The 16,078-nt window shown below is 42.0% G+C and overlaps 2 protein-coding genes across 10 annotated transcripts in view; both read left to right on the forward strand.

The window, feature by feature from the left end:
• Positions 1 to 16,078, forward strand: part of ppp1r13bb (protein phosphatase 1, regulatory subunit 13Bb) — a 40,448-nt gene that overhangs the window by 22,043 nt on the left and 2,327 nt on the right. For 3 of the 7 annotated variants that reach the window (XM_030721552.1, XM_030721548.1, XM_030721546.1), the window contains 10 exons: positions 101 to 265; positions 424 to 616; positions 3,194 to 3,327; positions 4,026 to 4,479; positions 4,610 to 5,394; positions 5,476 to 5,613; positions 5,708 to 5,841; positions 5,941 to 6,107; positions 6,316 to 6,515; positions 7,051 to 7,158. In XM_030721552.1, coding sequence (XP_030577412.1) covers positions 101 to 265; positions 424 to 616; positions 3,194 to 3,327; positions 4,026 to 4,479; positions 4,610 to 5,394; positions 5,476 to 5,613; positions 5,708 to 5,841; positions 5,941 to 6,107; positions 6,316 to 6,515; positions 7,051 to 7,092 — 2,412 coding nt within the window. In that variant the 3' untranslated portion in view covers positions 7,093 to 7,158. Of the gene's footprint in view, positions 1 to 100; positions 266 to 423; positions 617 to 3,193; positions 3,328 to 4,025; positions 4,480 to 4,609; positions 5,395 to 5,475; positions 5,614 to 5,707; positions 5,842 to 5,940; positions 6,108 to 6,315; positions 6,516 to 7,050; positions 8,130 to 16,078 lie in introns of those variants that run through there. The other 4 variants (XM_030721553.1, XM_030721550.1, XM_030721551.1 and 1 more) reach the window with 3 other exon arrangements.
• The window catches only part of LOC115774339 (disheveled-associated activator of morphogenesis 1-like), a 41,785-nt gene continuing 36,231 nt past the window's right edge, over positions 10,525 to 16,078 (forward strand). For all 3 annotated transcript variants that reach the window (XM_030721554.1, XM_030721557.1, XM_030721556.1), the window contains exon 1: positions 10,525 to 10,653. The gene's annotated coding sequence lies outside the window, so the exon portion shown is untranslated. The remainder of the gene's footprint in view (positions 10,654 to 16,078) is intronic.

Genomic DNA, 16,078 nt, shown 5'->3' on the forward strand with positions numbered 1-16,078 from the left:
CTTACAAGTTCAGCTATGTTTACCTTGCCCCACTACAGTGATAGCATATTATATTGGTCCTGTCAATCTGTGCACTTATGTCTTTGCTCATCATTCTCAGATTCGGAACAAGTTGAACCAGGAGCAAAACAGCAAGCTGCAGCAACAGAAGGAGCTTCTAAACAAGCGCAACATGGAAGTGACGCTCATGGACAAGCGCATCAGCGAGCTGCGAGAACGTCTCTACAAGAAAAAAGCTGAGGCACGTCAAAAAGAGAACCTTCCTGTAAGACTAGGAGCTCTTAACATCTCCTGTTTACATTTTCTGGGGTTGGAAAAACTTTTGAAACAAGATCCTTTCTCTTTAAAACATCAGCTTAGACACTACAGTTGTTCAGTATAACCTTAAACATCTCAAACATTTCTCGCTCTTGTCTATTATAGCTGAATAGAGCCAATGGGCCTCCATCTCCCCAGCCAGCTCCTGGTACTCTGGGTCGTGTCGCTGCTGTCGGACCATATATCCAGGTTCCAGTACCGTCTCGACAGGAAGGGGGCTACACCATACCACCAGACCCACTGAAGCCTCAAACACTGGGCGTTAATAACCAAGCCAACCATGGCCGCACTAAATCAGGTTTGTTGAAACTTAAAAATTTTATCAATGGAGCATATTTTTCACAAAATGCAAAGAAGTCTTAAAAAAAACGACGAGCTTTAATACATGTAGTCCCAGAGTGCGAGCCTTAGGACCGGGTTATGGTCTCTCAGAACAAGATAATTAAGATATACAGTCCGATCATATTGGAAATCAAATGTGTTGAGATTGGTTCCAAAATGCCACACTGGAAGGTGAGGTGAAGGCCGTTGTAGTGTTGTACAAGAGCCATCTGGTCGATGATGGTCTGAAAGTGAGATCACTGATTTCAGATGTTGGGAGTTTCTGACACTGTCCAATCATCCAGTCTGCTGTTCAGATAGACCATAAATCCAGCATTTCCAGCTACACATTGAACACTTTCTGCATGCTACTGAAATTCCTTCCTCTTCCTGAACTGATTCTTTCCTACCTGACATCTCGGTTAATTCTCCACCTGGACTGGATTTCTGTGATTGCTTTTGTTTTTTCTCCCTTCCTCTCTAACCTCGCTCTTTTCCTGTGTTGTGTAAACTGTTTTTCCCTCCCTTGTCTCTCCGTTACTCTGTCTTTCTCATGTCTATCCTCTCTTGTCTTTGTAATGTGTCTGTCTGACTGGGTGTGGGGGTTGGGCGGGGGTGGACTCTTCCTGGGGCAGACGGTGTGCGAAAGCCTCCCGGCCCTTGGAAAGTGTCTGATTTAGACATCGTTGTGGACCCGGTTCCCCCGTCCCTTCCAGAATCACACCCGGGCCCTGGAGCCTCCACTGGCTCTGACGGCACGTCCCGTGAGTGCACAGTGCTGCATAAGCAAAAGGATGGCACCTTCAGAACCTTGTCTTGATTGTAGCACAGGACCCTCAGCATGCCCCAGATTTTTTTTTCTCCGTATTACAGCCATATGTGACAATAGGCAGTCATCATTTTGATTTCATCTAATCACATTCTTATTGCTTGAACTGATTGGATATTTAAGGGTTCTCCCCAGTCACACTGTGAACCCCCCGCAACTCTAATCACTCACTGCTGTGATGGGTAAATTGCTCCAACAATTGCTGACTGATCACTAAGATTCCTCCATGGCTTTGCCAGTGACTTGAAAGTCATGGGTTGCTGTGTTAAAACATAATCTGCATTATGTTTGTGCTGTTGATTGTAGCTGATATCATGCCTCACATGACTGATGGCGAAGTGCTGCTGATCCTGTGTTTTCATGCACTTTTGAGAAGGTTCCACGAGTTGAGTGCCTCATGAATTTAAACATGAGTCCATAATATCGTGGCTTTGTTCTAATTTCATCCCATTCCCGGGCCTACAGCCACCTTAACTTTCACACCAAACTCTCACAACAGCTTCACATGCACAAGGAATTTAACCTGTGCATGTTAAAATGGCATAGGATTCACTCTTTAACTATCACTCCTGATAATCTGTGAAGAACCAGACCCAGGTTTTTCCTTTTAGACTCTGGTTAATGTTGCCTTATTATTACTGTTTAGACCTTTTCCACTGTAAAAGATTTTGGTATGTAATGGCAGGAAAAGCACAGCTGTGATTTATAACATTGAAACTGGTGCATCTGTTTTAGTTGGGCCTGTTCCATGGCCTTATTATTGTGCATGCCAGCTCACTGCCACAGCTGATTGAATCATGTTTGGCAAAATTTTTTCCACTTGTTCTTTTCCTACTATAACAAGTCAAAATCTCTGGTCCACTAATATCTGAGAGTACCCACTTTGAGGTCTTTAACACATCGGTCAGCAGCGTTATCACTGTATGACGGATCATTACAGTTATAATTTCTGTAAGTGTGCAGCACCTATTTCTGTTGTTTTTGTCATCTTTTTCTTTACTTTCATGCTATCCTTTCTGTTTGAAATTACATTTTTATTCTTATTTTACATCAGTCTTCTTTTTAGTCTGACATTTTAGGCAATAGCTGCTTTTGTACGAATCCTCTGCTAGTTCTTAATGTAGTTAATAATAATAGTTACTAAGTTAAACACTACATGACTAAAAACAAATGAAACATCAACGTACTGATTCACATAAATGATTTCCTCTCTTTAATGTGAAGACTCAGGATTTTTGTCCTATTGATCAGCGTCCCCTCTTGAAACATTTAGTTTGATACTAGTGATGTTTTTGCTCAGTTTCTGCTTTAAAAAGAAATAAAGAAAATGTCCCTTCTGATCTGTGAGAGGAGCACATGGGAAATGTCTTATCCTTCGATTGATGTTTTCACTATCAGTGGTGGAAGTAAATGTAACATAAGGCCAGCTCTTTCTCTTTATGGTGTCTGGTTAATAGGATAGACTTCTCAAAATCCTGACCTCTCCAGTTAATACCAATCACAGATCAAAGTGGTACAGATGTTTTGTGTGTTTAAGACACTGTATTTACTCATGATCTTGAAATGCCTTCACTAATATTCCACTCAGTGCACTTCATCATAAGAAAAAGCTGCCATGTAGGCCTAGTGCTGATGGACTTGCTTTTTCAAGTTAAAACAACTCACTTAACATGATCTTTTTTTTCTCTTTTGCACCCAACTTACTGTGTCCTATTTATGCCCTAGCTAATGAAGCTGGTTGGCCTACTATAGGCAAGACCAGTGCAACTCTAAAGCCTCCTGAGAGAAGAGACTCAGGGACTGATACCCAGGGCAAAAGTGCTCCCTCAGGCTCCCCAGGTGCTCCAAGTGGAGAAAAGGTTAGTCCTGCTAAACTCCTTTCATGTATACAGAGACATTCATACTGTTCTTTAGGCCTGTGTGACTGAGGGCCAGAGACCAGTCAGTGGTTGCTGGAGGTTGGTGGTAGTCTAGAATGAAATTGGTCTCAAAGAAGTATACAGTACTGCACTGTTTGGAAACATTTGCCAACTACTCACTAGTGAAACTGTGAAAAGTGTGGCACAAAGTGAAAACAGTGAATGTTCATCTTCAAAATAAAAGTCGCACCTTTTCATATGTATTAGCTTCTGTGATAAGGCACAACTTTAACTTTGAAGGTGAATGCTCTCTGCTTCTGGTTGTGTCGCACTTTCTCGAGTTTCATTACAGCTTGGAGAGCAAAATGTTTGCAGACAGGTCAGCGCCTTTCATGCAAACTACGGTCACAAGGACTTTTTTGGTGCAGCAACCTCTTTGTGACCGATTTCACCCAGCATTAACCAGCAACATATTTCCCTCATTTTTGGCATGGCAGGGTCACCAACTTCCTAGGCCTGTGTGGCTGAGGCTTTAGATATTACTTACATTTATTAAAGTATCTGCACATATGAAAAAGTGTTTTTTTTCTGAGTGCTGAAGATGAATTTTTTTTCAATGGCAAGGAATGACTCTTATTTTTCTGTGTAACAGCTGTTTTAATGATGACTGCTTGTACTTGATTCATGCTTCTCGACAGGTGCTAGACTCCAAAATGGCTGTGACTTCCCCAGCCATCAACAAGCCGCAGCCACCACCATATGGATCCCACCTCACCTCCGCAAACTCAGCCAGCTCCTTGGAGCGCCGCAAAGATGCACCTCCCCCTCCCCGCCCGCTCCCAAACCCACCAGCTCCCGCTTGGCCCCGCGTCCCCCCCTCCACAGGTTCATCCTCTCAGCAGATCCAGCAGCGTATTTCAGTGCCACCAAGCCCCACCTTCCAGCCTAATGCACCGCTCTTCCCTTCTGGGATGAGTGAGCGACTGGATCCTCCGCCAGCTGTGGCAGTGCGCCCCTTCATCCCAGACAGAGGATCACGCCCTCAGTCGCCCCGAAAGGGTCCACCCACCATGAACTCTAGCTCCATCTATCACATGTACCTCCAGCAGTCGGCGCCAAAGATCCAGCCACTCAAACCTGCTATTAAAGCAGGTAAGAGCTGAGGTTTAGGGACATTGTTTTCTGTTCATCTTTTGTCCAAGAATTGACGAACTTTAGTTTGTGGCAGCCTGAAATGTGATAAATACTTTACCTTAACTCTATCATGTCTGTTCTCCCTTAGTATACGGGAAGCCTGTTCTCCCCTCCAGCTCGACCCCTCCCTCGCCTCTGCCTTTTGGCCAGGCAGGAGGTGCCTTCCCATTGCTCCAAGGCCACCCCAGTGGTGAGGACACTTTAGATGGAGAATTTGATGATCACGAGAGCTTCCAGCACCTGGAGCCATCAGCACCTCCTTCCAGTGTGGAGAACATCCCACGGCCACTCAGCCCAACCAAGCTGACGCCAATGGTACATTCTCCGCTTCGCTACCAAAGCGACGCTGACCTCGAAGTGCTCCGGAAGAAGCTGGCCAACGCTCCGAGGCCGCTGAAGAAGCGCAGCTCCATCACAGAACCAGAGGGCCCAAGCGGACCCAACATTCAGAAGCTGCTCTACCAGAGATTCAACACTCTAGCAGGAGGCATAGAGGGAAATGGAGTCAGTGGATCAGGAGGTGGCAGTGGTGCAGGTAATGGAACACCATTTTATCAACCAGCTAATCCTCCTGGATACCTGGGAGGCGATCCTCTGGCTGATACAGACAATGGGAACCTCCTCTCAGAAACTCCACTAGGGCCAACACCAGGCGAAGAAGAACCAGGCTCTGACGCGCCACCTGCCAGTACTGATGCTAATGACAATGAGCCAGTAGCCTCACCAAAAGAAGGACACATGGATCTTGCTGAAGCAGAGGGATCAGAGGACAACAACAATAACAACGTGGGAGGTTCTGAGGCGTCGCTGCCCAGCCCTGTGCCTGAGGTCACCAGCCCAGAGGAGAGCGGCACAGGGGTCTCACAACCACTGGTGAGAGAGATATTCACAGAGTTTTATTCTAAGAAATAAAAGTTCTTAAAAGGCTCATCCTTCCTCTCTTCATTATTACAGGAGAAGCGAACAAACCTAAAGAAGCCTAACTCTGACCGCATTGGTCATGGCTTCAGAGTGAAGTTTAACCCTTTGGCCCTCCTGCTGGATGCCTCGTTAGAGGGAGAGTTTGACCTGGTCCAGAGGATCATCTATGAGGTATGTTTTGATTTCATGCACAGACTTTAATTTGTTTCATATTTGTAATGTAGGGTAAGTACTCATCTTTTTGTCCTGGTCCTTCATTTTCCAGGTGGAGAATCCTAGCACTCCCAATGACGAGGGCATCACACCCCTGCACAACGCAGTGTGCGCAGGACACCACCACATAGTAAAGTTCCTGCTGGATTTTGGAGTGAACGTCAATGCTGCAGACAGTGATGGATGGTGAGTCCAAGCCCTCCGACACAGGAAAACTGGATGATGTTTTTGAAGGTTTACATGATCTGTAATATCCATTGTTCCTGTTTGTGTGTGCTTCAATAGGACTCCTCTTCACTGTGCCGCCTCCTGCAACAGTGTTCATCTCTGTAAATTGTTGGTCGAGTCGGGGGCCGCCATCTTTGCCAGCACCATTAGTGACGTGGAGACCGCTGCAGATAAATGTGAGGAAATGGAAGAGGGCTACCTCCAGTGTTCCCAGTTTCTATACGGTGAGAAACGGCACACCAGCTGGTGTGTAAAAATTCTAGAAAGACTTTGTATCCTTTCAGTCCAGTCACTAAGACTGTAATAAAATTTAAAAAAATGTAGCAAATTAGACAGATAAGGCAACTCTGTAATTTAAGATTATCCTCAAAGCTCCTAATTTGACCGATACTGTAATTATATTGACTGTTTGTTGTGGACTCTTTTGTGCAGGTGTTCAGGAGAAGCTGGGTGTAATGAACAAGGGGACAGTGTACACTCTGTGGGATTATGAAGCCCAAAATCCAGACGAGCTGTCATTCAGCGAGGGGGACGCCATTACCATTCTGCGACGACAGGATGACAGTGAAACAGAGTGGTGGTGGGCGCGGCTCGAGGACAATGAGGGCTACGTGCCCCGCAACCTGCTGGGGGTAAACAACAAAAACATTGTCACAATTGTTTCCAGTTTTCATCCATTTTAATCAAATTACAGCTTTGTTATCCAAATTTAAGTTAGTTTAACTAGATGGATATTTAATGCTGAACATTTTTCTCTAAATGTTTCATTTTTGTTAGGATTTTTTCCTGATTAATTAAAGTAGAGCTGAAATGATAGATGAATTCATCAGTTAGCTGGCTAAACAACAGAAAGTTAACAGCTGAGTTTAAAAGCTGCGTTTCATTCTGGATGAAAGCGTAGGCTTGCTTTACATCTAAGAAAATAATCCAGCCATCGAAAACAGTCATTAGTTGCAGAAAAAGTCAGAGCTCTGAGTGAGAGTGTGACCTCTTAATAACACTTGGATAGTTGACTGTACCCTTGAGCTGATTGGCTCCTTGAATTTTTGCGTAGATGCCACTCACATGTACCATTGCAAAATGAGAAGTAATTACAGATTACAGTGACAAAACATGCATAAATCAAGTTAGTCACATCAGACATTTCCTCTGTTGTTTTCTTTGCAGCTCTATCCTAGAATCAAACCCCGTCAGCGCTCCCTGGCATAGTGTCTCACTCCACTGACCTGTGGCTAACAGCTGGACTACTGACACGACCAAGAGCAGAGAACAACAAAGGAGCCTGGTGCTCTCTCTTCTCCCTGTGGCCATAACCTCCCCTCCCCTCTCCAGCCTTGTGCTTCTCACAAAAATCCTTTTTTTTTTTTCTTTCTTTTTTTTTTTTCTTCTCTTCTCTCTGAAGCAGTGGGCACAAAATTCGTGACACACATGCTTACATCTGCACACACAAACACAACGAAACACAAGCACTCCAATGTTTCTTAAATGACTCCATCCTGACCCCCATCCCACCCCCCACCTTTCAGCCTATCGCTCTGTCATTGTCCCGACTTGAATTTATCCCAGTTCAGTGCCAGCTCTGTAACAGACATCAGTTTGAAGAATCAAACACTAATCCTTGTCTCAGTATTTCTTGCAGTGTTCACACTTCTTTAGCCATCTCCCTAATGAGGTCTGTGGTGGCACTGGTTTACATGACACTATAATGGTAACTGGAAGTTCATCTTTAAGGGTGAGAGAAGTTGCTGATTTTTTTTTTTTTTTATTTAATTTAATTTTTTTTTGTAAGTGAAATGTAATTTGAGTTATTGGACATGAAGAATTTTTTAAGGCTAATTTGATCCATATGAATAAAACACTAATGTAGAAAATATGTACTTTAAGGCCTAACCACCAAAGATGAGCATGGAACAACTTTAAATCTGTTGCTCTCTGGGATCTTGCAGAATTGCTGAGGAGTGAGATAATCAATTTGCTGCTATCAGGATTATTAGTTCCCAGGCATTGAGACAATGTTGTAAATCCTGAATATTTTTAGCACACAGGCCAGTCAAATTCCAATGTATTAAAGAAAAGATGAATATAGATTTGACAGCGCACACATTGCCATGAATTGCATTTCACAACATCATTACAAGATGTTTTCTTTTTTTTCATTAGTGTCATCTGTTCAGAATGTGGATGCAGGATTGTTGTGGATGTGTGGCGAGAACATGAATAAATTATAAGTGAGCCTTTGAACAATAGCCCTGTGAACTGGTGTGTGTCATTCTGTGTGAAGCAAAGTTTATTTTTTGATTAATGATCCCCGAAAATAACAGCAAGTTTGAAAGCAAGCGATTTGGGGGTTCTCATCTCACAGCCAGATCTGTGTGCCTGAGATGACCATATTAGGGATACTCATATATTAGGGGAACCCCACAGTTCAAAACCAAGTATGGAAAGAACAGAAAAAAGTAGTTCTTTATAAAACTGCTATATCACCATGTTTCAATCATGCCTAATTAATGAATTATATATGCCTTCAATCTCATTTGGTTGATAAGCATTTAAAACGCATATCAATTTGTCCTATAAAATTCTGTTATGAAAAAAACAGCCATATTAGTAAACTCCAGATGTGCTGATGCACAAGATTTGAGCCAACAGAAATGCCGATGTGACAGCTGTCAATCAACTCCGTCATGCCTGCAGCAGCTGTTTCATCTGTGGCAACAGCTGCAGCGTGGTCCTGGGTGAAGTCAGTACCCACCAGTCTGCAGTTCCTTTGAAGAAAAGCTGATGAGCTATCATTATAAATGAACGCTGTAACGGTGTATGTGTTTATGCTGCGTATCAACTCTCACTCGCATCATGACTCACATTGTCACTTTGTTACCACCAGAGGGCAACAAACCATCTCAGATGAATCCTATGGGTCCTTGCAGTGTGGAGCAAGAGGTTCACTTTACAGATATTGATAAGTGTCTCTAGCTTCAATCTAGTACAAATGGATTGATATATTTTTTTTTCATTTACATGAAATTAAAATAAAACAAAAAACTATAATTTCCTTGTTATCACTATCACACAGTAGTCAGTTAACAGCTGTTAGGAGGACTATTATGTTGGTTGAAATTTCCAGTTCCAGTTAAAGGTTTACGGGAAAGTCTGTGCGCTAACTGTCATCACAGTATTCAGCTGCTTTCCATTCAGCTCAACTAGTTAATAGCCATGTTTGACATACAATGCAAAGATTGGCACCGTCCCAAAAAAGGCTACTTGAAAACAGATCAAATCTTTATTAAAAGCTGCCGTTGCCAAGATCAGGTGCACCATTCAGCCTGTAAGCTGGAGCCAAACTGGTTTTTAAGGTCACAATGACCAGCAGCCTTCTGTAGTTCCTATGGAGACCTGGCCATAGTCCAGACACCATGCTGAGCAACACAACTGCTACTGCAGAGGCCCGGCTTGATCACCAACTTGATGAAATGCGTCCTAAGCTTGGCTTTGTTCAGTGTTTGTAGGTGATGAGTTGGAGGAGGGAGGGTTTTCTGAGGCCAGAGAGGCCGTGGCAGCTCTGGAGAAGGACCTTGTTGAAGTTTGGAACTGACTCTGTTGGGGGAGAGTAGGAGGAAGGTGAGAAATGGCCAAATAAAGGCACCAGTCAAGCAGGGCAGATAGTTTCTTTATGGTGTGAAATACATTCTAAAAAATGAGTGGAGAGAGTTTAAGAACTTAACTGTAATCAGCTTTGTGGTAAATATAAAATACAGTGTACAATTTGTCTTGTAGGATAGATGTTTATAGCACTTTAGTCACCAGATGGAGACATTCTAGCTCTTTTGGCTATATTTGGTAGGCTTATTCCCACCTGGGTCTTTATCATGGACAAAAATAATGCCTGCTTTATAAATTTACAGGATCTTAACAATTAAAATGACTGAATATCTGTGATTTCCTAACAGTAAGAAAAAAAACAACTTATTTTAGATATTTAGGACTTGTGGTTATGGTACTTATTGTATATGTATAGTTTTGCACTCTGCCTGTGACACTTCTATTCTCACTTATTTTTTTATTGTAGATTTTACTATTTTCTTGCTGCTGTAACATAATAATTTCCCTTGTGGGATCAATAAAGTATCTATCTATCTATCTATCTATCTATCTATCTATCTATGGTACATTAACCTACAAAGGTCAAATACAAATGTTTTGGACAGGACTACAAATATTTTTTTTTTCTTACTGATGAATCCTACTGATGAATAGCTATTTTTCAATCATTGCTTACAAAATAAAGTAATGTTTAGGCCAACTAAACCACTCATGTAGCTTACTGTCATACAACAAAGACAAAGGATAAAATCTTCACATTTAGGAGACTAGAACATGATTTTGCCTGTTTTTGTTTGTTTGTTTTGGGTATTTTTTAGTAAAAGAAGGATACAAGAAAATAAACAGAAAAATAAACACAAAGTACTTAAAGCTTAGCTTTGACCCACCTCTTTAAATATGACAATGATTTTAAGGCTATTAATTAAAAGGTTACTGTGAAGAGCGCTGACAACTTTCTATACTACAACATCCATGAAGCTCTGGACTACAATTTTGGCGTAGCAGAGCGCATGCGCATTAGCTGCTCGAGTAAACAGATGACCTCACGAGTAGCTCGGACCAACCAGTCGGTCGAATCATCTGCCTGCTGTCTGTGCTGAATGTTTTTCCTCTGCCTTACCTTTCCGAGGAGATGAGACGGTTACCAAGAGAAATGTTCACCGTAACGAGGTAAGCGGACTGCCGTCAGACAGAACTTTAACCTTTACGGCTGAACCATTAAACCTCCCGAGAAGCCACACCGGCGGTTGGGCTGCGCTGTTGGTGGTGACCTCCGTACCGGTGTGGCCGGTCAGTACTACAGCCGTCGTTGACGTTACTGCGGTGAATTTAGGCAAGCTGTGTTTATTGAATTTTACCAGAGCTTCTTCATATTCATACAGACTCTTGAGAACTCGAGTTACTAAAACTCTGGTCCAATCAGGCGCTGAGAGGCACGAGTTCGGTATTATTTGCATGTGTTTTGCAAAAGATTTTTTGTTTGGTCGGCTCTCCGTGTCTGTGGAGTTAAAAAACAAACAAACAACAAAAAAAAGTGACCTGTACACAAAAGGAAAACCCCACTGAAATTTGAAACTGGGTCCAAAGACCTCCTGGTGGACTTTGAGAATTTTCTTAGCAAAGTGAGGAAGAGTTGCAAAGTCATATTTATTAGCCTTAATGTGAGGAGTCGTGATTACAGACAAGTTTTTATAATGTCTCTTATTTTTCCTTGTGGTATTAATGTACATGAAAAAATATAAAAGGTTAGTGCCTAAATGAGGAATGTAACTTTGGCTAATAATTAACAGTTGACCCTGTCTGACCCAAACTGAACTTATATCAACTCAGATATCCATATTTAAGAGTCTGAATGCTGACCATCCCTAATATTTGTTGAATTTTAGGGAAATGGGTTTAAGAACATGCTAATATTATTATTTATTTATTATGAGTCTGAAGACAAGGTGCACTATTTGCACAAATGATGCACTAAAACACAAAAATTATTTTCAAAAGTAGGTCTTTAATTTGAACTGCGTCCAATATGTACAGAGCTGGAAGTGAAACCTGTGAGAAGCTGTAATCTTTAGGCACAAAGGTCCATGCTTGATAACATTTAGCTCTCCTATATGTGCATAGAGCCTTGATTTGAGTGCAAAGACATATGGGTAAAATCCGAACATCCTTTAGTAAGTTTCTTCCCCTTTATAAAGCCCAGCTTTAAGGATTCGCTTCTCCTGAGTTAATATTCGCTTGTGTCAAGTAAAATCTTTTCTGAGGTCATACGTCACAACACAGAGATTATCACAAATCAGCAATGGTGTTGGCTGTTTATCATAAAGAGCTTGCATTCCCGAGAATTAAAATGCTCTAAATCGTTGAGAGGGGACCTGTGTGTGCTTGTAATGGGCTGCTGCCTTCTGAGAGGGCTTACCGCTGTGGTGCGATCTGCAGACGTGTTTTTACTGTAAACACTGGAGAGAAGCCTTACATGATGTTCCATGCAGTTATTTTGTCCACAGCGTTAATGTGCAGACAGGGAGTTGGCTGGATACAGATCAGCATCGACAGGCCCTGACATTCGAAATGCGTGTTTTGTTTTTCTGAATAGGTGCACTTTGCGAGTGATTAGTCTGTGTTGTAAGTGCATGCTTTCCCAAGCAGGAAGAGCACACCATTAGTGCCTGACCAGTATGTATCCACAGGCTCAGATATAATTGGCTAGTATTAACAAGCACAAATCTATCAGTGTTTGCAATAAATATGCATATTTGCAATTGATGCCCTGTATAGTCTAACTAAAACCAACTTGATGCCTTTTATAATGCATCATTAGGCTGTTCTTTTGTGGTGACTCCTCTCACCTGCCCAGCTTAGTGTGTGTTTACCTGATATGCTTATTGTGTCGTTTTGCCTGACTGAGGAGCAAACACAACAGGGATGCTTGACAAGCTTTCCGCTCTATGTTAGTTCAGTTTATTGGGTGCTGTTAGCAGCGATGTGGGCCTTTGGTAATCGAAAGCAAAGCAAGTTGTTCATCATGGCACGTTGCCATCCATCCATCCCGATCTCATAGCAAAACATGAAAAGGGTGCAAAAAAACCCCCAATCTGATTGGGTTCATGGACATTGAATTGCCATGCTTTTCCGGGACATTTGGCACGACTTAAAAACTTGTGTATTTCAATAGGAAGTGCATTTCATTTCTGTATGCTGTCCAGACTCATCAACAGGAACACATCTCCTTGGAAACCAAGGAAACAAAGCCTCATAACAATGGGCAACCACTGTATTTTAACCTAATCCATGGCCTCTTGATAAACCTAACCGAATAGGTATTGTAACTAAGTATTGTTTATACTCTAAACTTAATGGAGTTGTTTTTATATTTTAGATTTACTGCACATAAAGTGAAATATCTCAAGCCTTTTTTGTTTTAATTTGAATGATTATGAACTTAATGAAAATCTGAAATCCAGTATCTCAAATTATTAGAATGTTTGAGTTCAAGTGTGAGTAAATTACTGTTCAAACAGAATATAAATATAGTTAATTAAACACAACCACAATCCTTGGGAAGAGTACTGACTTGACAGTTGTTCAGATGAAAGTTTACTTTTTGAAATAAATCATGAAAAAAAATGGTTGTGGCTATTTGATGAAGTGCCTCGAGAGTTTGTGGTGCCTTCTCTAAGCGAGTACAGAATTCAGCCACTACAACTGCCGTGCTGTTTTTGTTGGCACTGGTCATGTGTTGATGTTTCATGTCATCCTCCTGTTGTCACAGACACAAACACGCTGCCGTGCTGTTGGAAACAGACTTTGACTGTCCCTGGTGAAATCGACTATGGCATTGTGACTGTCAGGTTCAATCAGCCATATCTTCTCTGTCCTTAAATTTCCTCACTGGTGCTCAGAGTAGGCTGAGCATCAATAATGTTCAAATAAGAGGATAAAAATCATACTCACCTCAGCCCAGATATACCTGTGCTTTTCACCAACTGGAAGCATGAGAACAGTGTGAATAGAGATGTGAACAGCACGAGTAAGTGTTTGATAATGAATGAGATGGAAAGGTGATAGTTTTGTCATGCTGTACAAAAACTGGCAAAGCGTGCACTTGAGTTTGTGCTCCACAGAGCAAACATCAACACTGAATGTGCCAGCCTGTAAACTGTGGCTGTGTATTTTATCTGCTTCTCTGTCTGTCACCCCCCACACACACACACACACACACACACACACACACACACACACACACACACACACACACACACACACACATGGAGAGAACTGGGCTAATGAACTCAGTGTTATGTTTCACAGGACTGTCTATATAGCATCTGGGGGGTGGGGGGTATCCTCCCTGGGAAGCTCACATTAAGTACTACAGACTGAAAGAGGAACTGACAGCCCCAACAACAAGGAAGAGGGAAGTGTAGACTAATCATTTTTTCAATGCCAGGTGTCATTCAGGGGTGGCTGTAACACAGCTGAGCACCTCAGACCACCATATGTGTGAATGGGTTCTGGATGTTGTGGCATTAATACACAGAGGCACAGCCCTGTGACAGCTTTGTTTCAGTGCATGAAAATGCATGTGCTTTCTTTAAGGAAGGATATGAATGATGTTCAGTGAAGTTGTTACTGTAAATTATGCATTCTGGGGTCCCATTTAACTGTTTCCCATAAACTAAATATGTTTTAATGTCTAATAGCTTCAGTTAAGCATTTAAGAGAGAATTCTTTAGTGGAGTATTTAGTTCCTAATTGATACACAATGTTGGTTTCGCTCTCATATGTTGTGTTTTTGCTCTTTGCTGATCTCCGTCACTTGATCTAATCAGTTCCATCAGGGTGTAGCAGGAATGGAGCAGCCAAGCTATTTGACTGAAGGACTGAACTCCTTCCTTCATTGGTTCCTCCAGGTGAGTGTGGTTCCTGCTTTTCCTGCTGGTGCCAGTGCTTCATGTCCTGAGATCAAGCTCTCTGTGTGACATGTAGTGGATCCTGTGGGATTAATATGGACCTGCAGCACTCTGCTGGCCCATCACAACAATAGGCCTGTATGACTGTTTGAATGTGCCATTCTTTGTGTGGTGTGCTTCACTTGGGCCAGACAATGGCTTCATTTAGCATCCCTTCTCTTTTGAGGCCTGCTCTGTCACCATGACACCCCTGCCATGCCACGCCCTGCCCCCAGTCTGGTCTGGCTTTGCACTTGTTCTCTCTTTTAGGACAGCTGGCCTTAGACAGCCATTGTTGGCCACACCCGAGACCCAACCTCACATTTTCAGGATTGTTTCTTTGTGGCCATGTGTTCAAACCTCTCAGCTTGTTGTAGTTTTTGAGCTTGAGAATATAAACCAAGGCTCATGTGATGCCTGCTCTCAAGGTTGATGCAACCCTGTTAAAGATCACATACCAGAGGAAAAACTAACACAGAAATAAACAGTCTGTGATCGAAGGGTATCCTGAAGTACTTCATGCACTCACCTGAAACAAAGATCCCATCTGCCACTGAGGATAGTGGTGTTGCACTAGAACTGGGATTTAAGAAAAGGAAAAAAAAAAATGTATAATACTGTAAATAATTTGGTGCCAGTTACTTTCTGGTTGGCACTCCAGCATAGTTGATTGTGCTGTTGCACCTTATTCCTGGTTGCTACTAATCAAAAAAACAGAAAAAAAAGGATGATGCAAGCTAGCTAGTTACTACACGCCCTGTGGCTGCTGCTGTTGCTGTGCAAAATCATGTTGGGTGAGTTTAACTCATGCCAAAAAAAGAGAAGAAAACACAAAAAAATTCACATTTTACAGATGAATTTGACTGCTAACTGATGATTTTGTTTTAAGTTTGTATATATATCGTGATAGTCGATTATTTTGGCTATAAAAGTTGGCTGGTAGTAAAAAATCTGATATTATTACATCTCTTACTAAAAACATTTACATCTTTGTGAAATAAAGCAGAGCTGTACTGAAGAACAGACATCATATATGGTATTTCTACTGTTTAGCACATCAGCTAAATTGATCACAAGATGATGCATGTCAGGACCTGGGTGGATTACTACCTCAGCTAAACCATTTACTGAAGGAAAGCCTGGATTGCAGCTGCTGATGTATGATTTGTCTTTTTGTTTTAACTAGAAAGAAAGAATGTGAAACCTGTCATCATCCTTTTAGTGCAAAACACATATATTGCATGACCTGGAGGCTGGAAGCCTTGTTAACTTAGCCTCTGTTTCTGGCCTCTTCTTGGGTCTTTAATTCACTTTAAGCAAAACCAAAAGAAAGTACTTTCCCCTTAATTATTAGTGCATTTTTGTACCATAAGTTCTTCATAACTTATGCTTAAGATTTATACTGGTAGATGAGCTGAGATCGCCACACAACGAGTGAGCACTGCTTGTGTTTTTTCCATGACCTCATTGACACTTGACCTTTGAGATTGTCCAGAGTTGAAAGGGCAGTGCACCCTGTTTCCAGCTCAGCCTCTCGGCTGTGGGAGATTTTTCATTAATGCGTTTCAGGCTGACACACTTCAGGCTTCTTGGTGAGTAATGGATCCCTCATGGAAAGTCATTCAGTTTTATTAGCAATGAAAAAT

This window comes from Archocentrus centrarchus, chromosome 24 (genome assembly GCF_007364275.1).
Source record: "Archocentrus centrarchus isolate MPI-CPG fArcCen1 chromosome 24, fArcCen1, whole genome shotgun sequence".
Classification (NCBI taxonomy): domain Eukaryota; kingdom Metazoa; phylum Chordata; class Actinopteri; order Cichliformes; family Cichlidae; genus Archocentrus; species Archocentrus centrarchus.